Below are 25,585 nucleotides of genomic sequence, written 5' to 3'. Positions count from 1 at the left end.
CTCTGTCGTGGTCAATAGCTGCTGACTCTGATTATTAGCTGGTGTTTTGTTCAATCAGCCTTTACTAACGTCCTGGTGTAGGCCACCTTTTTCCAATGCGGAGACTTATTTATTTGTTTAGAGGGAGATGCCGTGCCTCACACATTTTGCTCACACATTTTTATATCCATTGAGAGTCTGTCGCTGTATTCTCCAAGGATGGATGTGCATTAGGTAGTGTTAATGAATAAAGTTTTTTTTTTTTTTTTTTTTCCTCCCTGTTGGCTGGCAAGAAGCAAAACAATGTCTCCAACAGTGACAAATTGGTTCCATTTTATGCATTAGATTTATAGATGTTGCTATTTTTAAACAGAATTCACATTTAGCATCGTATATTTCCTTCCTGCTGTGAATGCAAAGGACCAAATCCCGATGGATATGCGCCTGACAGTCAAACAGACAGAAGTTAGCGGCAACCCTTCGCCGACAAACTCAAATCTGAGCTCCACCCCGTTGTTTGCTGATTGGCTCTGGGAATAGAGCAGCCTCTCTTCTCTTCCACCTCTTGTAGCGGTGTTTCAGCTTGAGGGAGATTGGGGTGGGTCACCCCATCTCTCCAAGCCGGCCAATTCCATCCAGGAAATACCCACCTCCATCTCTGGAGTGTTGAGATGCAGCATCGTCATGTGGGATCTTAAAACCCCATTTCATGCTAAGCACAGTAAATGTTATTAACACCTTAACAGGAATCTTATCAAACAAATCCCACAGCGCCTCATGCTGCTTAAAGGATTATTTGATGCCGCCATATCATTCCCAAAATTCCACATCTTCCAAAGTTTACCCACATTTGAATCCTCATCTCCCATCTTTTATCCAGCCCCTTACTCCAAGCCTGTGGTGACCTTGGAGTCAGCATCTAACCGTCGGCCCGGCGATAAGGTGGCTCTGACCTGCGAGGCCTACGGAGGCTACCCAGAAGCTGACGTGATATGGCAGGATGGGAGTGGCCGCAACCTGACGGACAACATCACCACGACGGTGGTGGCCAACGACAAAGGGCTGTTCTCTCTGACGAGCGTGTTGACGGTGGTGCTGGAGCCCAACAGCACGTACAGCTGCCGACTCATCAACCCTTTGCTGGGGGAGGAGGGGAACACCTTTGTCACAATCACAGGTGGGTGTTCTCTTTCAGATCTCCATGCTGTATTGCAACTAAGGATCGACCGATACATCGGCCGGCCGATATATCGGTCAGATATTTGCGTTTTTTCCTTGTATCGGTATCGGCCACAAATATCGGCCCAAGCAAAATCGGCTATCGGCTAAGGGTGAAAAAATCGGTATCGGCCCCAAAAAAACAATATCGGTCGATCCCTAATTTCAACCCACCATACTGTGGAATTGTGTTGCCACAAATCTCGTCTTCATTCATTTTCTACCGCTTATCCTCGCGAGGGTCGCAGGGGGTGTTGGAGCCTATCCCAGCTGTTTTCGGGCGAGAGGTGGGGTACACCCTGGACTGGTCGCCAGCCAATCACAGGGCACATATAGACAAACAACCATTCACACTCACATTCATACCTATGGACAATTTGGAGTCGTCAATTAACCTAGCATGTTTTTGGAATCCGGAGTACCTGGAGAAAACATGCAAACTCCACATTGAGATAGCTGAGAGTGGGATTGAACTCGGGCCTCCTAGCTGTGAGGTCTGCACGCTAACCATCCAACCACCGTGCAGCCCACAAATCTTGTCTTCATGATGGAATTTAGTAAGCCCTACTGGGAACCTCGTGATATAGATGACCAGCGTGTAGCACACTGATACAAACCAGGTCATAATGTACCGATGTGAAACCAACCTCATTAGACCGGGAGCGCCAGCTCATGTTACGCCGTCTCGCTCCTCCCCCTCCACATCCTCTTGTATAGCTTGATGTGTAGCCCACAAAAGCTAACCTTGCATCACAGTGACGCGGTATAATGTTTCCTGCGAGCGTAAGACTCGTTCAGAAGGCCTACAGCCCACCTTTGTGAACACCTTCTCTTGTGATTTTGGATCAACATTTGCGATAAAATTGACTTATATTAAGACAGCATTTGTGACAAATGCCTTTCAGCGTGGAAATTTGCATCATGCAGTTAGTTGAAAGGGGACGGCCTAGTAGCTAGTATGCTTTGCATGACTCCAACATGATTCTAATAACCGACCGCGTTAGCGTTCCTTATGTAGTGGTCTATGCACACTCCACTGATGAACCACATTTAAAAGGGAACTGTGTAGTGTAAATCCAACCTTCCTCAGTTAAACATCATCACATCCATTCTGCTGGATCCCACTCACTTCTGTTAATCATATTTTAGCCTTCCGTGCCCACAATTTTTATTTGAGTCATTTAATCAAATCAATTATTTTGCTTGTTTTCCCCCCCGCTACACTATTGCTGATAAGTGAAACAATTTGCTGCCAAATTAACACAGCGGTTTGATAACTATCCTTCATTTTAGATGTAGTAATCTCTATTTGGCACAAAAAATTAAAAAAAAAAGTTTTTGAAAAAAGTTTTGGGACCGAAAGACCAGAGATCACACATTTGAATGATTACTTCGAACAAGCTGGAGGCAATTTATAATTCGACATATTGTATGAAACTTGCCACGACGTGAGACCCAACCACAGCCACCCTTCTGCACCTCAGCGTCCCCCCTAGCCCTGCCGTTGCCCTTTTTGTTAAGTGCAAAAGGGTAGCACCGAGTAAGGTAGGCCAAGGGTGGGTCTCTAATGGAAGCACAACTGTGTGAAATAGCTCATAAATAATAGCAGAGGTGGACCGGACCTTCTCTTTGGGCTTGAGCCGGCACAGACTCTCATGCAAGCCGTGGTGGAGGTCAAGGTACGGGTCACTACGTGCTGCTCCACTGGGCTGGGAAATGACTGCACTGTCAGGATGGCCGGGTGGCAAGAGAGGGCTAAAGGAGGGTGGCCTTCAACACAGTTTGGATGGCCTCCTTCAGAACAGGACAGGTGGAATAGTGTTGTGTAATACTATTGGATCATACAGAAGTATTACACGTGAGAGCAAATCATGGTCATAAAACAAACCAGTGGCTCCCAGTGCCCTTTGATGCCTTTTATCACACTGTTTTGACGCTCACTTATAATAAATACGAACACTTTACATTGTATATCAAGCCTTTTGGACGGTTGTTGACACTCAATTTGATGACATCATTTGGCTGACTGAGTTGATGATGCAATCGTTCTTTTTTTTTTTAACAATTTTTCCATCTGTCCACTGCAAGCTTTCCTTTCCGTGTGTGTGTTTTTCCTTGGTCCTGTTGTTTTACGTTTCAGAATATCCCCCAATTGTTCCTGAACTGTTCCACACATGGAATAGATTTGTTTTTGTTGGTCTATTTGTTAGTTTAGCAGCATTCCTGAACATCCCTGCATCCATATCTTTATCCAAATCCTCACCAAGATCTATTGACCGATATTGCAGCCTTGAGTTATCCGCCGATGTCGACATTGAGCTGGTCATCAAACACAACAAATTGTGCCATCTCTCCTGTCACTCACACACATTAGTGGCAAGTGGCTTACAAACAAGTGTGTTCAATTGTTTTAAAGGCTCTAGAAAACAACAAAGTAGGGCTGTTTCAGAATATTCAACGATTCCATTTGGAGCAGGGGTCTCAAACTCAATTTACCTGGGGGGAACTGGAGCTAGGGTCTGGGCAAGGCTGGGCCGCATCAGGTCCCGATTTTCTACAATAAAAGCTCTGATAAAACATTCCACTGTTCTCAAATATCTTTTATTTTTCTGCACAAAATAAGATGAAAAATAAATAAACAAATCAAGAATAAAGAAAATCAATCAATCAGTAATAAAAAAAAATAGAATAAAAATAATCAAACACCAAATAATAAAAACTTAAGAAACCACATATAGTTGGTGGGTAAACAAATTATTTTTTTCAGATTAAAATGAACAAAGCATTATTAGAGCCCTGTAGACATGACAAAACACGACTATAGTCACATTTATACTCTTTTTATTTACAACATATTGCGCAACTGCAGGGTCTTGAGACACATGCTAACTTGCAAACTAGAGAGCTAGCGACCTAAACGGTAGCCTTCAAGTTATTTCCTTTAAACTTAAATAGCCAAAAACTTACCACTTCCACACGGATAAGGAGGATAACTATTAACAGTTATTTAACCTTTAACGTGAACATTAATCAAACGTAATAATTTTTTCTGGATACATGATACCATACATCATCCATATCAAACTTGCGCGGGTCGCACTAACATTAAACTTTCATATCAAGGCGGGGGCCTCAAACTAGTGTCCTGAGGGCCACATTTGGCCCGCGGGCCGCGTGTTTGAGACCCCTGATTTGGAGGAATCTGATTTGACTAAGGGGAAGCGAACGCCACACACTTCGGGCTGATAGAACAGCGACTGAAACCAGCAAGACAAAATTTGCTTTCAGTGTCACTAAGTAAATAGAGGTACCATTGTTGCACACCTCTATCAGAGTGTTTTAGCATTTTTCTTTGTGGAGAAAAAAGTCGTAAATGAGATCGCTATCTTAAAAAACAAGCAATATTTGACTCTTACAACTATAGGTAAAATCTAATTAATCGGATTTGACTATGAAAATCCTTAGTCATAGACAAGATCACTTGGCTACTTTGGATTTTCTTGAAAATAAGGCTTCGACTTATATTGTGCTTCTTATGCTCATCAATACTGCTTCGCTTTGTCATAATGACTGTGTTTTTATACACGGTACTGTCAATTATCATTTACTAGTGCATGAAAATAAAGGACTTTGGGTACATCCACAAAACATAACAATTGACAGCCCGAAACATCCAAGTTTTTGTTGTTACTTTCAGTGTTTGATGTTTGTTTTTTGTTACCTTTGTGATCGGCCTAAACTTTTACAATTACACTTTTTTAATGTCCTGCAGTCATTGACCAACGCGGGTTGCACAAATTAAATCCAGATAGATCAGCTTCATGAGTTTTGCTCTTTATTTCCTCTAATTATTCCTCAGAACTGCAGAATCAGTTCAATGCCTTCAGAAGATACAGAATAATAGTAATAAAAAAGGAGCAGCAAATCACAGTATAAAACATGTAAGATTTAGTACTGGACAGTAAAAACAAGGAAAGCCAGAAAAGCACAAGGGAACACCCTTAATTCAAACTGTAGTAATGTTCAGCAAATGAGTGCAGTTAAAAAATAGAAAAAAAAACAAAAAAACAAGTAGAGCAATTTCTTTAGCAGACATGCCAGCACAGCTTTGCCGATCGCTCAAGTTGCTTGTAAACATTCGGGGAAGATTTAAAATATTTTTGTGCGGCGGGGGCTCATTTGAAATGAAAATCTATTTGTTTACAACAGCTGCTGTGTGCTTAACAGCTACAGTAATTAATTTTGACCCAGCAAAAACTCCTCTGCCAGAGTAGGCGAGCGGAGTGCGGCGAGCTCGAGTTGACACAGTGCTTGTTGTGTACACTTACACACACACACATAGAACACACACACTCCATCGTGGAGAATCCTATTATAAGACGGTCTGAAATATACTGAAGATACAGGCTGGACCATGACAACAGAAGGGGAGATTGTCGAAGAAAAACGCATGTAAAGACAGCAAGTGTGTTACAGTTTCCCTATAAGGAATCTTCCCGGGAAGATTACGCCTGTCAGCATGGGGTTAATCGTGAGAAAAACCAGAATAAGCTCACATATCGAGCGTCATCTTCGGAAAACCCTCCTTCTACCTCTGGAGTGCTGGGATATTATAGATTTTGCACTTCGGCTCAGTTTGTGGGCCAGACCCAAAGGATTTAGTGGAATTAATGAATAAGAGAATGTAAGAAGGAAGCAGCTTCAAGTCCTCAAATGAACCCGCAGTCCTACTGGGATGCTTGTCTTCTCCTTTCGTCATCCGGCATCAAAACCCAGTCTCACCACTTGATTCTCCATACGAAAGGAACGGCGCTTGGAGCTCATATTCTGTCATTTACTCCTGATCCAAGGCGTGCTTCCAATCTTCCTCGGCGCCCCTGATTGCTGCAGTGTGTTGTCTTGATGGCTTGATTTCAAGGCCTGTCACTTGAGCGCCCACCTCCTAAGCAACACCTCCAGCTTTCCCCCCTCCACCACCCTTCCCATACTCTCAATGAAGCTGGGCCCCGTAATTTCCCCGGCATTACAACGCTCTCACGACACGGAGCAGAGAGACAGGAGATGAGGGGGAGAAAGCGAAAAGTGGATGACAGAAAACACGATGGAGTCCAAAGTGTTTGCTGAGCTGGCCCTGACACTGGAAATTGACTCGCTGACGAGCGAGGGAGATCACCAAAGGATTTGCAGGAAGACTTTCCTGCCAGATGGAACTTTTTGGATGGCAGATTCCATAGCAGTGCAACAAGAGCAAATATTGCTTATGATAATTTGGCGTTTTTCAGTCTTTCCCCAATTTAGTTGATGACAACAAAGTAAGGAATTGGCTTTGTATTTAAAGCAAGACTGTTTTTTCATATATTGGATTTTCACATTGATGAAATTGATGAAACTCAATTTCGCCCCACCCCCACCCCCTCAATGCAGGGTAGGAGTGAACAGTAGTAATGGACCTTGTGTGCATACTAAATCAACGGTGGGTTGCACGGTTTGATTGTGAGGGGAACGCAGTTCGACTTCCATCCGATCCAACTGGCAAGTGAACAGATCTGGTTTGACCCTAATATTCATTCATTCATCCATCCATCCATCCATTCATTCATTCATTCATTCATTCATTCATTCATTCATTTTCTACCGCTTATCTTCACTAGGGTTGCGCAGGTGCTGGAGCCTATCCCAGCTGTCTCCGGGCGACAGGCGGGGTACACCCTGGACTGGTCGCCACCCAATCACAGTGCACATATAGACAAACAACCATTCACACTCACATTCATACCTACAATTCATACAATTTGGAGTCGCTAATTAACCTAGCATGTTTTTGGAATGTGGGAGGAGTACCCGGAGAAAACCCACGCATGCACGGGGAGAACATGCAAACTCCACACAGAGATGGCCGAGGGTGGAATTGAACTCCGGTCTCCGAGCTGTGAGGCCTGCACGCTAACCACTCATCCTTATTAATAAAGGAAATATGTCCGTATTTAAGCCATAGCATACCTGTTTATGACTTTCTCCATATGTTATGGAATTGAACTCAAGTCTCCTAAGCTGTGAGGCCTGCGCGCTAACCACTAGGTCATCGTAGTGAAATTGCTATAGATCCAGAAGCATAATCAGTTGGTCGACTGATGTTGGTTTAGTAGTACTATAGAATGATAGATTGTCTGTGTAATTATTAATGTTATCAATAAAGGGTAGTTTTGAAACAAAAGAAACTATAGCGGAACCCTGGTTAGCATCATTAATCCTTTCCAGAAGTTCCGACTCAAACGGAAAACCCAATTTACTTATTCATATCACTCACACAAAGCAATGAAGAACTCCATGCTCTTTCAGTTTCCTTCATTCTGCTGTGAGGCATTCAGGTACACTGGTAATTGTGAGTCTTAGGCAGTAGTTATTTTTTCCATTTTTATTCACTTACCCCCATGACAATTGGCAACCAGGTAGGGGTACGCGTACCCCACTTTTGGGAACCTAGGGTTGAGAATTGAACCCAAAGCCTATTGAGAAGCATCACAGCTGAGTTGAATGTGCGTTCAGCTCCTGCTCTAGGCGGGCCTTCTTCAGAGCGAGACCATCACAACCATGACAGTTTCACGGAATTACGCTTCTTAAGATTGAACGTACCATTCTACCACCTCTCATTGAAGGCTAACTAACCGTAGCATCAAACTCCGTCCCCCCCCCATCCCCGTGTGAAAAGAACAGACGGCGGGCGGGGCTTTGTATTTGCAGTCACCTGCACATTGCTATCAGCAACAAAGCCAGGTGCGTGTGTATGTGTGTGTGTTAAGTGTTAATTAGGGGTGTAACAGTACGCTATAATGACACTTCGGTATGTGCATCGATTTCAAGGTCAGCGTTTGATTCATTTTTAGTACTTTTTTGTTGTTTTATTTTTGTTATCCATGGCTCCTGCTAACCAAACGGCAAGCTATTCAGTGTATTCAGGTTACCTCTCTATGGTAATGGTAATGGTTTTATTTCATTTGAACATGCATCAGATTACAATTGAATGCATCACATAATCAGTTCACAGTTCCACATGTCCAAAAGGAGTAGGAAGAAGCAAAGCTTATTAAATCCTACCCCTCCATCTGGTACTTTTACAATCAGTAACTGTTACATTTGTTCACGTCCTGCTTTCCTAATACAATTTAAGTTTTTTTTAATTTTTTTAATTTTAATTTTAATTTTAATTTTAATTTTAATTTTAATTTTAATTTTAATTTTAATTTTAATTTTAATTTTAATTTTAATTTTAATTTTAATTTTAATTTTAATTTTAATTTTAATTTTAATTTTAATTTATTGGATGACATTTTTAGCTAATTGGTTATTTTTAGCCTTATGCATTATTTTAGCTGTTTGAAGATGAACTATATCAGCAAGTTTAAGTATTTGTGATTTTAGAAATAAGGAGTTAGTATGTTCTCTGTAGGCGGCATTATGAATTATCCTGTATTATACTTACATATATTATATTATACGATACAATAATTATCCTGATTGTACTTTTACAATCAGTAACTGTTACATTTGTTCACTTCCTGCTTTCCATAATACAGTTTAAGTTTGTTTTTGTTTTTTTTTTAAATAATGCACCTCGTACCAAAGTACGAGGTGATATGACCATACAATGACGTTATGTGTACCATAGTAAGTGTCAATATAGTGATATATATAGCACATCATGACTGGTTCAAGACTCTTCATCCTTGTATTTAGCAAACATCAACTGCTTGTATTGTTTCTTGAATTGGCTCATCGTTGTGCATTGTTTGATTTCCTTACTCAATCCATTCCATAGTTTGATTCCACATACTGAAAAGCTATGGCTTTCAGTCACTATAGTGACTATAATATATAGTGACTATAAGTCAGAAAAAAGTAGTAGAGTACAGTATTTGTTTTGTTGTTAAAATCAACCCACTGTAAATATTTATACACAATACAATTGTAGTGAGCTATAAGTGAACTATAAGTTCAATTTGTGGTTTTATTATCATCATCAATTTTCAGTAGTGAATGCAAACAAAGAAAAAAATCACAATTGTGCATTTTCTCCTTTTGATGCTCCTTGAACTTTTATTTTGTAAGATATTTTTTCCCATGTTTTTTCCCAAGTTTTTTATTTTTATTTTTTTTATAATGCACCTCGTACCGAAGTACATGGTGATATGACCATACAATGACATAATGGGTGCCATAGTAAGTGACAATATAGGGATATATATAGCACATCATGACTGGTTCAAGATTCTTCATCCTATCGTGCCGAGCACAAACTTTCACACGCACAAATGCACAGCTTCCATTGAAAATGAATGGAGTCGAGGCGATGTTCCCTCCCGCCCATTACCGCTAAGTTAGTTTATCCATAATCTGAATAATAAGGATGAAAGTTGTGCAGCACGAAAACACCGTCTGTTCACTTAATCCGCGGAGTAGCAACAGCGAATCCGTAGGAGGGGAGCTTAATGTCCGCTGACCGATATCATATAATATCTACACAGTGACGTTTGTGATGTGGGTCAGACATCCACCCACCTTATGAATCGCCAATTAATATAATGGGCAGTCCTGGTCCTCAGTGAACATCAGGCAGCTTCTTCCAGATAGTAACACATTTTGAACAGATGTAAGATGTGTGATTAATTTGTCATTAATCAGACGTTATGTGATATAGTAAAAGTTAATGCCGTATACTAAAACTTTAGTGTATCTCATTCGGTGATTGAAATCGCTACTTGTCATGCTTACTCGAGTCTTACACTACTTCTCTTAGTGAATTGTAGTTTCTGTATACGCCTTACACATGATGATGCACTTGTGCCACATTGCCGTAAAAGCAGATGCACATTACAATGACCGACGGTCCAATTAGAGAGATGTTGCCATCAAAAGAAAAAAAAAAGTGACTGCACTCAATAAGAGCACTGTTGTGAAATTGCAGTAATTGCAAGTCTTTTTCAGGTATATGAATATCGTTTCTTCCCTAGCTTCCATTAGCATCTGTCTGTAAACTTTTCAATCATGGTAATCAAAAATAATGCCTGCGTTGTTTTGCAGCAGCCTCTGCCCAAAGAATATGCAGATGTATTATTTTTTTTTCCCTCACCTGTTTTCAACTCATTTAAATGTAATCAACAGAGCCTGCAGAGAAACCGGCAAACAGCGGTATTAAACAAATGTGTTGTCGGTTCAGCCTCTGCAAACTTTCTCAATGTAACGTTGGTATTAATCAGTGTGTGTTAGGCGCACAAACATGCTTTCCACCCTCTCCCGCCGCGAAAAGTGTGTTTTATCTTATCACGAAGCCAGCCGGGGGGAAACGACAACACAAACGTATGAGGTAATGTAGGCAATCTAGAGTAAACACAGGTAGGCGGTAGCGGCGCCATCAGGATTATTAACTCAGGCGGCTGTCACTGTTTTTTGACTGTTGACTTTCAATGTCCTCTTCCGAGCTTTCAGTATAGGAAATTGCATCTTTATATTGCAGCCCAGAAAATGTTATTTGTCATGCTCCCAGTTCTCCCGGTTTTGGCTCTGAGGGATTGTTCGCTCGGATTTAGTTGTGGGCACTTTCTGATCTGTGCTCTGCACTTCTTGAATGGTACAATCACAAAGATAAAATGAGCTCCTTACTTTTGGGCAGGGATGTAGTTTCCCTTTATTATAGGCCCCTTGGTGCCATCTTTTATCTGTTTTATTGTTCAAGGCCGTTTGCAGTGGCATGATATGACGCCGGCTTTTTTTCTTTCTTTGTCAGAACAAAAGTATATCTTCCCGTTTAGCGGGATTGTTTTCGGATTTGGGTTCCCGATCTGTTTTCTGTGATTGCATTTATACCAGGGGTCTCAAACACACGGCTAGGACACTAGTTTGAGGCCCCCGCCTTGATATGAAAGTTTAATGTTAGTGCGGCCCCGTGCAAGTTTGATATGGATGCTGTATGGTATCATGTAGCCAGAAAAAATTATTACGTTTGATTAATGTTCATGTTAAAGGTTAAATAACTGTTAATAGTTATCCTCCCTATCCGTGTGGAAGTGGTAAGTTTTTGGCTATTTGAGTTTAAAGGAAATAACTTGAAGGCTACCGTTTAGGTCGCTAGCTGTCTAGTTTGCGAGTTAGCATGTGTCTCAAGACCCTGCAGTTGCAGGGTTTTTTTTTATTTATGTTGTAAATAAAAAGAGTATAAATGTGACTATAGACGTGTTTTGTCATGTCTACAGGGCTCTAATAATGCTTTGTTAATTTTAATCTGAAAAAAATAATTTGTCTACCCACCAACTATATGTGGTTTCTTAAGTTTTTATTATTTGCCGTTTTATTATTATTATTAATATATTTATTTATTTATTTATTACTGATTGATTGATTTTCTTTATTCTTGGCATTGGTTTGAGTATCGTGACATGAACAGAGTGAGCCTTTTGCCAGTTATACAGTATTTTGTCTCGGTGGGTGGAGGCGGGGCCGATAGCATACACAAAGAGTGCAGAAGCGTTTAGAAGGCAATATATTTTTAGTATTTTTTTTATTGTACTTTATTCATTAATTAATTTTCTACCGCTTATCCTCAGGAAGGTCACGGGGGTGCTGGAGCCTATCCCAGCTGTCTTCTTCGGGCGAGAGGCGGGGTACACCCTGGACTGGTGGCCAGCCAATCACAGGGCACATATAGACAAACAACCATTCACACTCACAATTCATACCTATGGACAATTTGGAGTCGCTAATTAACCTAGCATGTTTTTGGAATGTGGGAGGAAACCGGAGTACCCGGAGAAAACCCACTCATGCACGGGTAGAACGTGCAAACTCCACACAGAGATGGCCGAGGGTGGAATTGAACCGCCGTGCAGCTTGTGTATTGTTTTTGAATTATTATTAAAGTATAGTCGCTATAAAGTTCTTTCACCGTCCCTCCTCAGCGAGTCACCATTTTACATGTCAGCCAGGAGGAGCTCCTCGCCAAAGTGGTAGACTCCAGCGGTGAAGTTATATCGAAATACGTGTCAGCTCAGTTGAAATCAAAAGTGTGGACTCACTTTTGAGTTTTATAGCACGGATTGGGACAAAGCTGGATAACGACTTTGAAGTATGTCAGAAGTGCGCTGCTATAAAATACGACTAAAATCGAGCACCGCACCCGTGGAGAACACAGTGTCTTGTAAGAGCTGATTTTTCTATTTAAATGCTAATTGTGTTGTTCAATCAAGAGATGTGTGTTTAGTTTACGTTGTTGTCCTGCTGCTCAACCTCATCTTTGTTTGTTTTTATCTCTCTACTTCATAACAGAGGTAATCTACTTGAGAGACATGAGATGTTGTGTTTTCTGAGTTTAAAATACCATCATGGTCGGTCAGATTGTCTGTTAATAAGTGATCATAATGCCCACAGCGATGTCTTCTAGTCATTTTATTGCTTCCTTCCTGCTCTTTGCACATTCTCATCTGCAGCTGCCAGATAATATGGACTTAACTTTTTTTTTTTTGCTCTCTGGAGTTCAATAGCTGGAACCTTGGTTACCATTATTAATCTCTTCCAGGTTGTATGGCTCAAACTGAAACGTAGTTTAACCAAATCAATTTTTCCTAAAACAAAGATCGTTCTGCGGCTAAGCAAATGCACAAAAAAAAAAAGAATAAAAATGGCTGGGAGGCGGCACGGTGGTCGAGTGGTTAGCGCGCAGGCCTCACAGCTAGGAGACCCGAGTTCAATTCCACCCTCGGCCATCTCTGTGTGGCGTTTGCATGTTCTCCCCGTGCATGCGTGGGTTTTCTCCGGGTACTCCGGTTTCCTCCCACATTCCAAAAACATGCTAGGTTAATTGGCGACTCCAAATTGTCCATAGGTATGAATGTGAGTGTGAATGGTTGTTTGTCTATATGTGCCCTGTGATTGGCTGGCGACCGGTCCAGAGTGTACCCCGCCCGCCTCTCGCCCGACGACAGCTAGGATAGGCTCCCTTGTGTGGATAAGCGGTATAAAATGAATGAATGAATGAATATTATTTGCTGTGATTATATCTCGGTTAGTGCGCAGGCCTCACAGCTAGGAGACCCGAGTTCAATTCCACTCTCAGCCATATCTGTGTGGAGTTTGCATGTTCTCTCCGTGCATGCATGGGTTTTCTCCGGTTTCCTCCCACATTCCAAAAACATGCTAGGTTAATTCGCGACTCGAAATTGTCCATAGGTATGAATGTGAGTGTGAATGGTTGTTTGTCTTTATGTGCCCTGGGATTGGCTGGTGACTAGTCCAGGGTGTACCCTGCCTCTCGCCTGAAGACAGCTGGGATAGGCTCCAGCACCCACGTGACCCTCGTGAGGATAAGCGGTAGAAAATGAATGAAACAATACACAGCGAGAGTGTATCAATTACCCATCTTGGGTTTAAATATCGGTATATAAGCGGTAGAAAATGAATGAACAAAAGTTCCAAACGACAAACCGGTGACTTAACCACTCTTATAGCCACATAAGGAAACGGAAAGCAAAATTACCATTGCATCACTCTTCCTCTTGCAGACTAAGTGTCTAAAAGCCAGACGTCATGGATATGACAGACTCTTTCAGTGTGGGTCACTGAGCTGTCTCTGCTGTTGACAGAGCTGCGCACTCAATGACAGGAAGTGATGAAATTAAACACAGCTGACAATATTAATAAGGCAAACGGAGCTCGTGTGTTTCCCAGTGTGAGTTATGAGGGAAAAGTTGTCTGACTCCGGGGATGGGGGCCTGGAGAACCAGCGCAAGAATATTAATGCAGTCTGAGAGGGATGTGAGTCACGGCAAGCCGCTGTCCATTTAAACTGGTATCATTAGGCGTGCGGCCATAGCGTGACTTAAACCCCGCCCTGTATTTGTTTGAGTGCCATTGTGTTTGCGATTCTATGTATTAAGTCAGGCTGTGAGCATGCAGGCAGAATGGACTCAAACTTATAGGTCATTTGGGCCACTCTTAACTTCCATTTCACACTTGGTCATCAATCACCGGTCTCTGGAGTTACCGGAGAAAAAAAAAAAAAAAAAAAAACAAAGAAAAGAGGCATCTATCCGGAAATAAGCAAAAACTCTGTTCTTCTATTAATTGGAAACACCTCACGTTGCCAGATAGTGCTCTTTGAATGCAGCCGCTCGCTAATTTAGACTACAAAACAAAACCATTTACTGACTGCAAATGTCCTTTGCGGCATAATAATTCACGGTGTTATCAGGTGCAGAGTTTAAACATCAAATAAACGGACTGGATAATTAAATCACCAAACTTTGAAGGTGTGCCCGGGCATTCGCTGTTGGCTGAAAGGCCCGAAACTAAAATGATTTCATATCGTGCAGAGACTGACGCCAGACCTCCTGAAAGCAATCCCTCTTACAGGATTTAGCAGGCACTGTGTAAAATGTCCACTGCAGGGTCCCAGCTGTACCTATGATAGTCCTTCCTGTGAGTCCAAATATAAAATGCACCCAATCAATAACAAAAGAGGGCTTTTGTGTTTACTGCCACCATAAATACAGCATCCTGAAAAGGGAGAGCAAGAGAGGACAGCCAGGACAGCCTTCCACCAGACTCTGTACGGACATAAAGTAGTGCTGGTTGTGAGGAGGCAGTAGAGGGCTTTAGTGGTGTAGTGCTTCACATAGCGCTCAATGCACCATTCACAACTTCCATGCATTTCTTATACTGGATCATAGAGGGTTCTAAATGTGCTTAGCCGATACCGTATGGGTAAATCACTTCACAGCTATAACACTACCCTCCTTTACAGAGAATCAGAGCCACAAAAAATATGCACAGAACTGCAGCTGCAACACAGATCTACAAAATTTGTTGAAGTTGCAGGAACAAGGGGTTGCACGGTGGCCGAGTGGTTAGCACGCAAAAAAAAACACGCATGCACGGGGAGAACATGCAAACTCCACACAGAGATGGCCGAGGTTGGAATTGAACTCGTGTGCAGCCCGATGGTAATTTCATATTTGGTGTGGATTATGCTTTGTTGATGTAGCAATTACAAATTATGGTTTGGGGTGGGCTGGTTTCTGTATTCTATATTTTCATATTGAGAAGAATTCCTGAATGAAGTGTCCATACAGTATTTTGAGAGTACTGAGTACCTTTTTATACAGTATCTTGACAACTGGAGTGTGCTTGAGGACTATTTATACACAGTCCCTGCTGACTGATTCACAAGGCAGGCCGACATTAATGCCCTTGGATTTTTTCATTTTTTCACCACTTCTTATTGCCACGTTACACAATGTGATGACATTGTGGGGGTGGTGACGATGAAAGCGGTAATAGGTTTGAAATGCATGATGTGGCGTTGACTACTAAGACTTTATCCATCTCATAGTTACGCCGGAGATGCCAACAAGGCGCTTCTTAATTATTGCCAAAAGGCCTTATATAGTCAAAGACAGGCAAAAGTCGGGTACAACAACTGAATGATTGAACCAAGACCAGGGGAGAAATGAACCAACAAGACTGGACAGGAACTGAGGAACTAAATTGACTCTGAAACAGCGAGGAAATGAACATGAGTTTTGCCAAGTAACTGACTGGCAGGCACTTTCTTCACCATGCGGGGATTACTGGGAGTGCAAAACAAAAGCTGTGTTAGATATTATTATTACACCTGTAGCTTCAGCCTATTAGCTCAGTGCAGTTGCAAAAATATCTTCTCATAGTAGTTATTTTGTAATACAAACTGAAAATCCGTCAAATTGTGTGAACATTGACTAAATCTCTGATAGCTAGACAGTCTGGAAAACCAGGAATATCTCCAAAAACGGAACTACCGTATTTTCCGGACTATAAGTTGCACTTTTTTTCATAGGTTGGCTGTTCCTGCAACTTATACTCCAGAGCGACTTATAAATGAAAATACTGTTTATGTTACATAAACACTGGACACCTTTTCTGTTTATGTTTATTTTTTGTGTAGCTGAATAACCATTGTGTTAGCATATCTTACACCTATTCAGCCTGTTCTCTATTCTTTTATTGTTAGAACTTGCCTTCCAAGAGGACGTAATATCTGTTTTGGTTAAGTAGTTTGTAACATAAATTGCCCGCAAAAAATGAAACTTATGTATGTTTTTTTTCTACCTAATTATGCATTTTTGGCCTTGTGCGACTTATACTCCGGAGCGACTTATAGTCCAGAAAATACGGTATATAATGTCCACAATGCTTCCCTGAAATGTATTTACTGGACTCAACCTGCTTCACTATTTATGAACTCATTCACTGCCATCTGCCATCAAAAAAAAAAAAAATTATGCAGTCTTATGCATCTTGTGTGTGAATTTCAGACAATGTATTTCTGTCCCAACAGGGGGCAACAGTTCTATTTTCCTCCGATCTGCATTAACAAGGCTATTAGTAACCCCACTTCCTGTATGCACACTCTATAATGCTACACAGATAAGCACTTTTGCATGACTTACACCAAATAAAAACAGTTAGGACACAAATTGTTACTTACTGCTTGCTGTTTTGACTTTTCCACACTGGCCCATGTTCACAAAACAATCCAATGTGAAATGCCGTTGACAGATCAAAATGCATTTCCTTTGCTAGTAGGGAATCAGGAACTCCAACCACTTGTGCATGATGGTGGCGTCTTTAGGAATTGTAAACAAATGTGGCTTTCCCTTACAACGCATTGCTAGCAAGTAAACGCAGAAGGTCCCGAGTGGTCAGCATCCAGCAGCCTTATCTCTATGGATTTCAATGGGAGAGTTGCATGCTAAGCTTTTATAAAATGCACTTCAACCACCCGCAGATGTCGTTTTTCCGTCTTAAAACTCCATCAAACCTTATGTCTTCTATTGTGGAGTTGCATCATCACCTCTCTCACACAGAAATAACCCGTAAAAGTCATATAAGTACAGTTTTGTTAGCCAATGAGTTAATGAATGACCAAGTTATCAGCTACATTTTCTCTTTCTGTTTTCTCATGCACTTATTAAAGTTACAAAAACAATTTATGTATATTTAATGTTTCAAATGTTGGAAATAACAGCCGCTCTCCAATTGCCGCCTGCTTCCAATTCCCTTTTTTAGTTCACCCCCCAACTAGAATTAGAACACTGATGGTGTTTTGCCCTATTTCTAAACATAACAAGTTGTCATTTAGCTACAGTATATTCCACGGAGTGAGAGATTCACTGAGATTCCAAAGTTCAGTCTTGCCTGAGATCTTCTACTGTAAAACAGCTGCAGGGGGACAAAGAATATTTAAGCAATAAGTCATGAGAAGTTGTACTTCACAAGATATTTTGGAAGAGCTTTAGGGCATGTCTCCTCTGAAGGGACTGGCAAGCGCTGCCTTGTGAAGTCATAGACTGAAAATCAGAATGACCCGCAAGTGTTACATTAATACAATTGAATCTATAAATCTGGATATTCAATCAATCTCAGTGGTGATTTGGGTTTATAAGAGAGTATACATGAACTTTACTGAGCCCTCTGGTTAATGATTGAACTGGATAATATTAAATTATACAATTCCACCATATGTGTTATATTTCATATCCACAATTATCTAAAGGTTCTCCCAACCTGCTGGCTGAATACCTGACAAGGGAGTCACAATTTAAAGTTGAGTTGCACTAAAAAAGCTTATTTTTTGCAGCATTAAATATGACAGGCTGCACGGTGGACGAGTGGTTAGCATGCAGGACTCACAGCTAGGAGTCCAGAGTTTAATTCCACCCTCGGCCATCTCTGTGTGGAGTTTGCATGTCATGAACGGTAGCAGAAATAAACTTTTGCATCAGAGTTTCTTTGAAACTACAAGGCAGATAATTATAAGCAGCTGGTGGCAAATGTCCTGAAGTCACTGAAGATACACTTTTTGCATTCCCATCTAGATTTATTTCCATTTCCAAGTGATGAGCACAGGAAATATTGCACAGAGGACATTGCAGTTCTGGATATGAGCACAAAAATAGACATTAAATTTAAGGAAAAGCATAATTAAAGCCAAGGCAGATAATTATAAGCAGCTGGTGGCAAACTGCTGAAGTCACTGAAGATACACTTTTTGTATTTCCATTAGATTTGTTTCCATTGAGTAAGTGATGAGCACAGGGAATATTTTGCACAAGTGGTTAGCGTGCCGGCCTCACAGCTAGGAGACCCGAGTTCAATTCCACCCTCAGCCATTTCTGTGTGCAGTTTCCTCCCACATTCCAAAAACATGCTAGGTTAATTAGCGACTCCAAATTGTCCATAGGTATGAATGTGAGTGTGAATGGTTGTTTGTCTATATGTGCCCTGTGATTGGCTGGCGACCAGTCCAGGGTGTTTTCTGCTAGGATAGGCTCCAGCATCCCCTGCGACCCTCGTGAGGATAAACGGTAGAAAATGAATGAATGAATAAATTATGACACATCATAAAAAAATGCTAAAACTATAACTGGACACTCACAAAATGTTAATGTTGGTAATAACATTCGTGATTGGACACATGATTTTTTTTTCTTAGATAACACAATACATAATTAATCTACATAATAATTAATTTTATCTAGGAGGACTGATTTGGCCCCATAGCTCCTTTGCAGCTGATATGTGTTAGAAACAAAACACAACGTATTCCCACACTAATTAACACGCGTGATTGAAGACACAAAAGATAACAATTATTATCAGGTTTACAAAGGTCCCATAGTATGTATATTAATGCAAACAGTTGAAAACATTTGACACTGAATAAAACCATGATATTCATGTCAGGTTTTTGTGTCCTTATTATTCCAACATCTTTAATCTAAGATCACACTTATCCCAGATTCATTTTATAATCTCTATACTTGAATAATATTACTATTACAACAATGGAATTTCCATTTCAGTTGCGACTAACAATTTCAAATATACATACAATAGAACGAAAGTGACATATTTGTAGGTTAATGACTGTGTTATCTTGCGAGGTCATTTCAAGATGGCTATCTTACAGCACTGATTTTGAGCTATTTTTACCCCAAGACCGCAGCAGAGCAATATGCAATAATGTATGTATGTACTGTATGTGTATATGATGAAAGCCCAAGGCAAAACCATCATCTTTTGCAAATGTCATGATATATTATCCAGGTTGAACGGCAATGCGAGATGCATAATAACAATGCGCGGTCCTTTGAAGCAGCCGCTAGGTTGACAACTTACACTGCAATGCAAAGTGGTGTTTACTCGTCTTTTTGTTATGCTTTTTTTGAGCTACACTTACTTTATTGTGTCCATTCTTAATTCAAACCAGGGTATGTTGACAGATTCAACAATGACTTTTTTTCAAAAAAAAAAAAAAAAAAACAAGGCAATTTTATAGCCGGTGAGATTGCTTGAGGGCTTCCCGACTAAAATAAACACTTCAAGGTCTGGTCAAATAAGTGTCATGTTAATGTTAATTTCCTGTATGTGATAGTTCCACTGCACTTTGCTCTGTAAGTGATGCAACACAGGAGTTGCGTTAGCAATCGGTGTGTGTGTGTGTGCGACAGCGCGTCTGCTAAAAGATTCTGCTGCAGTGAAGACAGCGGCAGTATCTTTGCATTAGTGTTGGTCATAGATTTGCTGTATGTTTTCATATTTTTTATTGCAAATGTGACATTCTTACATATTGTTTCTTCGTGGTGCCACTCATAGCGAAGTTACTCTCGTAGAGACGTAGCGGTGTGCGAGTTTGGAGATGAAATAGAGAACTTGCAGAACATGGACTTGAGCTTTAAGACATGCAGATGATGATTGGTCACCTTTAAAACCCGTAATGGTAAGTGGGAATGTCTTTGCTTATCCTTGAATTGTTGTTTTAAAGTCATGGGTGAATAGTTTTACTCTATTTTAGTTTTATTTAGTATACTTTATATATGTTACGCGCTAACGATGGATCTGCGCGATCGATCGATAGCACTGCGCCCGAGATGAATCCATCGTTTGCGCACAAATCGATCGATTTCTGCGTTCACGATCGATGGTATATTACTGCGCCCGGGATGTGGATGTGTGTAGTTTGTTTGGATGCCAACAGATGGCAGCGCTGAGTGTTGTTACTTACAAGAATCAACAAGAAGTCGATGAATGCAAATTTCAAATCTTTGATTAATTGTCGGCGGCACGGCGGTCGAGTGGTTAGCGCGCAGACCTCACAGCTAGGAAACTAGGGTTCAATTCCACCCTCGGCCATCTCTGTGTGGAGTTTGCATGTTTTCTCCGGGTACTCCGGTTTCCTCCCACATTCCAAAAACATGCTAGGTTAATTGGCGACTCCAAATTGTCCATAGGTATGAATGTGAGTGTGAATGGTTGTTTGTCTATATGTGCCCTGTGATTGGCTGGCGACCAGTCCAGGGTGTACCCCGCCTCTCGCCCGAAGACAGCTGGGATAGGCTCCAGCATCCCCCGCGACCCTCGTGAGGAAAAGCGGTAGAAAATGAATGAATGAATGATTAATTGTCAAGCAGGCAAGGTTATGCAAACTTTCCCATCTTAGTGGATCTTAGAGGATACAGGCCAGATCTTAGAAAGCAGGACAGTGATGCTAGAAGACCAAGTAGTTGGTAGTGCCGCTGCCTTTTGAGAGTACTTTGGATTCAGTTCTTATACTAGAAGTGTGTCAGCCAACTGTTTGTTGTAAGATACCAGGACGCTTCATTAAAAGAAATGTTTGGACCATCTAGTCTGAATAGTCTGAAGACATTGCAAAGCAGAATTATGTTTTTTTTTTCTTTTCCCCCTACGGTGAATCATGTCTTAGTTTGTTCTGTTGGATCAATGCGTACTCCTTGATTTTTTTTTTAACTCCTCCGTCCTTGTCGGTCCCCTCTCAGCTCTTTTTTGCTTAGCATTATCCACCACACTGATGGTGTGTTTGGGTACTGATAGCTGTCACTAGTAATCTTCTCTTACACATCCTTGGCCTCACATGGGGGAGCACTTGTTTTAAAGCTAATTAAAAATTTAGACAACACAACGTTGTCCACTGATTAAAACCTACGAACAAGTCGGGGCTTGCATTTGCCAAAGATGGCCGAGTGAAGCCAAGAAAAGAAGAAAAAAAAAAAACAAGAAAAAAAAAAAACACAAATGATTGAAGAAAATCAATTGTCCACTCTGCCACTGACATCTTAATGTGTGAAAGTGATGGAGTCTCTCGTCGGTTGTTGGACATCAGAGGAGTTCTTAATTGAGTAAGTGGAGTGGCAGGGTGGGATACAATGGTAATGTTAGCAGACTGCTGCTTGTTACATCTTGCAATGTAGAATAATTTAATCAATAAATTTTGATTCATATTAAAAAAATACGAACAAACCCTTTAAATTATATACATTTTGATATACTGTATATTTTGGACTATGGTAATGGTAATGGTTTTATTTCATTTGAACATGCATCAGATTACAATTGAATGCATCCCATAATCAGTTCACAGTTCCACATGTCCAAAAGGAGTAGGAAGAAACAAAGCTTATTAAATCCTACTCCTCCATCTGGTACTTTTACAATCAGTAACTGTTACATTTGTTCACTTCCTGCTTTCCATGATACAGTTTAAGGTTTTTTTTGTTTGTTTGTTTGTTTTTTTAAATAATGCACCTCGTACCGAAGTACGAGGTGATATGACCATCCAATGACATAATGGGTACCATAGTAAGTGTCAATATAGTGATATATATAGCACATCATGACTGGTTTAAGACTCTTCATCCTTGTATTTAGCAAACATCAACTGCTTGTATTGTTTCTTGAATTGGCTCATCGTTGTGCATTGTTTGAGGTCCTTACTCAATCCATTCCATAGTTTGATTTCACATACTGAAATGCTATGGCTTTCAGTCACTATAGTGACTATAATATATAGTGACTATAAGTCAGAAAAAAGTAGTAGAGTACAGTATTTGTTTTGTTGTTAAAATCAACCCACTGTAAATATTTATACACAATACAATTGTAGTGAGCTATAAGTGAACTATAAGTTAAATTTTTGGTTTTATTGTCATCATCAATTTTCAGTGGAGAATGCAAACAAAGAAAAATCACAATTGTGCATTTTCTCCTTTTGATGTTCCTTGAACTTTTTTTTTTTCCCCCATGTTGTTGTGCACTCTTGAGGCCTATTTTTCCTGAAATGCTCTTTCAAACTTTGTATGCGAAATTACTGCCAGTGTTTTGCGCTTCCCTGACTGTCTTGTGCTATTATTGTGACTTAAAAAAAAGAAAAGTGTCCGCCTTGTGTTTTTTTAATTCATAGTCCAGCGCAAGCACTACTTGTGTCATATTTGCAGAACGCTCACTTCTTCTTCATAGAGCCTGACATATTTCCTCATGGTTTCGGCCCTGTCGCTGTTGAGCTGTCCGACTCCATTTTCCTCCCCCCGGCGATTTCTCGCATGCAATTGTGTATTTGTTTTAGTGCAAAAAGGGAAGCGTATGCTCACTGGTTAACATGCGGCAAGCTCATACTGGCGGTGCACTTTTGACATGACATTTACAATCCATTTTTTTTTTGTTTTTTTTTTTACAAAGAAATGCTGTAGCCACGACCACATTGAGGGGATGTGAAGTTTATTCTCGTTATACTGTCCACCTCTAACTCCAGGCTATTGTTTATCCATTCTCGTTCTCAGCTATTACACATTCTCACTATGCTCCGCTTGTCGTATAGACTGTGCCTTGCTAACAGGACAGCCCTGCTCTAAGCTATATATTCAGTCAATTAACCAGTCTACTGGGCATGGGATTACATTCACCTGTGAAGATGAGAAAATTCACTCTCAACTTGCCTCGGGCATAATGTCTGAATAAGACTTCAAATAATTCATTTCAGTGAACCTGTAGCGTTAGCCGTCCCTGCTGTCCTCTCGCCAACGTGTCCTTTTTTTTTTGTTACACTTGCAGTGAATTGTCCCTATTACGATGTCTTTGTTCTTGGCACTTTGTGGTATTGTAAAACATGCTTTTATTGCTGGCATAGCTGGCAACACAAGCGACTAGCAAGGTAATTGTGCCTTGCTTACAGTCAAACGCGGTGGTGGTAGTGTCATGGTATGGGACTGTGGAGCTGCGATTCTTACGGTTGTCCCAAGTATGGCCATGGTCCATTTCTATAGTCTTGTTCTGTGAGACGATATACTAAAATAGTTGCTGTCATGTGAAGAATGTAAACAGAGGCTAAGTCTCTGTGGTACCTTTTTGTTTGTCGTGTCGAATATTCTCATTATTCCAGGTCATTCGCCATGTATACATGGACTCAAATATTCCAATTCCATTCGGGTTATTTACTCAAACGGAAAGAATGTAACCTTTGTATACACCTCATTCCGAAAGAAAAGTGCCAATCCGAATGAATATATAATCGGATTCCCAGGGGTGGAATATTCCTTTCCCCAATCCGATTGAGGTATCTTGTACCCGCTCAATCGGAAAGTTGTCAGACTGCGTTCTTCTTCGTGGTGTTTTTCTTCTTCTGTTGTTTATTGGCGGTTGGCAAGCAGCTTTCGTGTGCATTAGCGCCATCTGTGGAACAGAATCTAAACCCTTCTATACGCCATTCACAAGTCCAGTTTTATTAAAAAAGAAAATATATATCTATATAAAACATGTGCCGAGCTTAATTATAAAATATTAGCAAGATTGAACTTTATCTTTTCCTGTTCCCGGGTGCGTTCTTTCAACGAATGCTGAGATATGACGTAACACACAGCTCGAGATGTTCTTCGATTTAAAAAAATGGAGGCGAGCAATCGGCACTGGACTGCTGCGGAAAGTTTGTTTTTGATGCAAACTAAATTTCAAGACTGGATGAACAAAAACATGGGAATACGGAGTTATTCCAACAAGTGAAAGAAAAACTCAAGGAAGTCGGTATCACGTGATGTTGGTGTTTACGTTTTACTGGGCATGCCCCATTGACTATTCTGGTTGATTATAGCGGCGCATGTAGACAAGAGATTGGAATATTCCTTTCCATGTATACCATTGCTTTCGGAAAGATTCCATTCGGAAAGAGAAAAACTCCTCATGTAAACATGGCTATTGTATTCTCAGGGCATTGAATCCATTGCAACTGGACTGTTCAGGTTATCTTTGAAGGTGGGTTTTTTTTGCCTCTCATTTGAGCACGCTTCATGGTCAAAGACGAAGTGGGACACCAGTCCTACTAGATAGGACAGGTTGGTGCAAGATATAAACTATTAATCCTCTACAGGAGGAGATGACAGTCACCCTGGACTGGTCGCCAGCCAATCACAGGGCACATATAGACAAACAACCATTCACACTCACAATTTGGAGTCACCAATTAACCTAGCATGTTTTTGGAATGTGGGAGGAAACCGGAGTACCCGGAGAAAACCCACGCATGCACGGGGAGAACATGTAAACTCCACACAGGGATGGCCGAGGGTGGAATCGAACCCTGGTCCTCCTAGCTGTGAGGTCTGCGGGCTAACCACTCTACTACCGTGCCGCCCCCGTTAGAAACTTTATTCTTCTAAATGCACTGCTATTACTCTGTTTTAATGTGCATGTGTGCTGGTCATGACTCATATATATATTTTTATTATTTTTTTTTTTTACACTTGCCACGGGCCCACGGCACCAGGGGAAGGGCGATAATGTCAGACAAATTGTGTTCGTAATTGGCCGCAAGAATCTTGTTCCTTGCGATGAGCGCACCGCCTCCCCACATGCCAGCAAGACGATGAGATAGCATCTTGCTCAAGAGCAATTTATTGAAACGCAAACAGGATGGGAAAACACTTGCCATCCATCTTAGTTTGGCAAGTTCTTTTCCTCTACAAGTCACATTTCTTCCTCTCCGGAGGGGAAAGGTGTTCCCTGCATAATTGGAGAAACAGCCACTGTGCACTAACAGGATTTTTCCTGCTTGGATTTAAAGGAATGGTGTCTTTTTTCCAGGTTTTGAGGAACAGTTTTGAGGTTAATACACAAATACATCATTCAACATCATTTGTTCAGTAGCGGTCCGACTCCCTTTCCGTCAACCAAGGCCATCGTTGTCTTGGTTTTTTATTGTTCTGCCAGTCACTTTTCCCCACACTGGACTGTGATGAAGGCGTTTAAATCACAGCGGTGGCAAGCCGGTGTACATTTTGAGGTGGTACGCCATCAATCACCCGCTCGGCGTTGGGTCATTGTGATTTAAGCGTGAGCTCTTTGTTTTGTCTGACTGAGTTTTATATCTCATTCACTTTTACTGTTCCTTCTTGTTCTTGAATGTATGCATCTCAGCTGTGATGCTCACGATCACAGGAATACGTTCTAAGATCAGATTTTGGTGAAGACCCCTACCTTTAAAAGTCCTCTTTCAGTTTCTACTTGGATAAAGCCGCGT

At 41.0% G+C, this 25,585-nt stretch overlaps 1 protein-coding gene across 4 annotated transcripts in view; it reads left to right on the top strand.

Annotated features, from left to right (window-relative positions):
- The window catches only part of cd276 (CD276 molecule), a 92,047-nt gene that overhangs the window by 21,069 nt on the left and 45,393 nt on the right, over positions 1 to 25,585 (top strand). For all 4 annotated transcript variants that reach the window (XM_058088461.1, XM_058088460.1, XM_058088457.1 and 1 more), the window contains one exon: positions 860 to 1,156. In XM_058088461.1, coding sequence (XP_057944444.1) covers positions 860 to 1,156 — 297 coding nt within the window. The remainder of the gene's footprint in view (positions 1 to 859; positions 1,157 to 25,585) is intronic.

This window comes from Doryrhamphus excisus, chromosome 12 (genome assembly GCF_030265055.1).
Source record: "Doryrhamphus excisus isolate RoL2022-K1 chromosome 12, RoL_Dexc_1.0, whole genome shotgun sequence".
Lineage (NCBI taxonomy): Eukaryota > Metazoa > Chordata > Actinopteri > Syngnathiformes > Syngnathidae > Doryrhamphus > Doryrhamphus excisus.
Note: the sequence above shows the minus strand (reverse complement) of the source record. Positions and strands in the feature narration are given on the sequence as shown.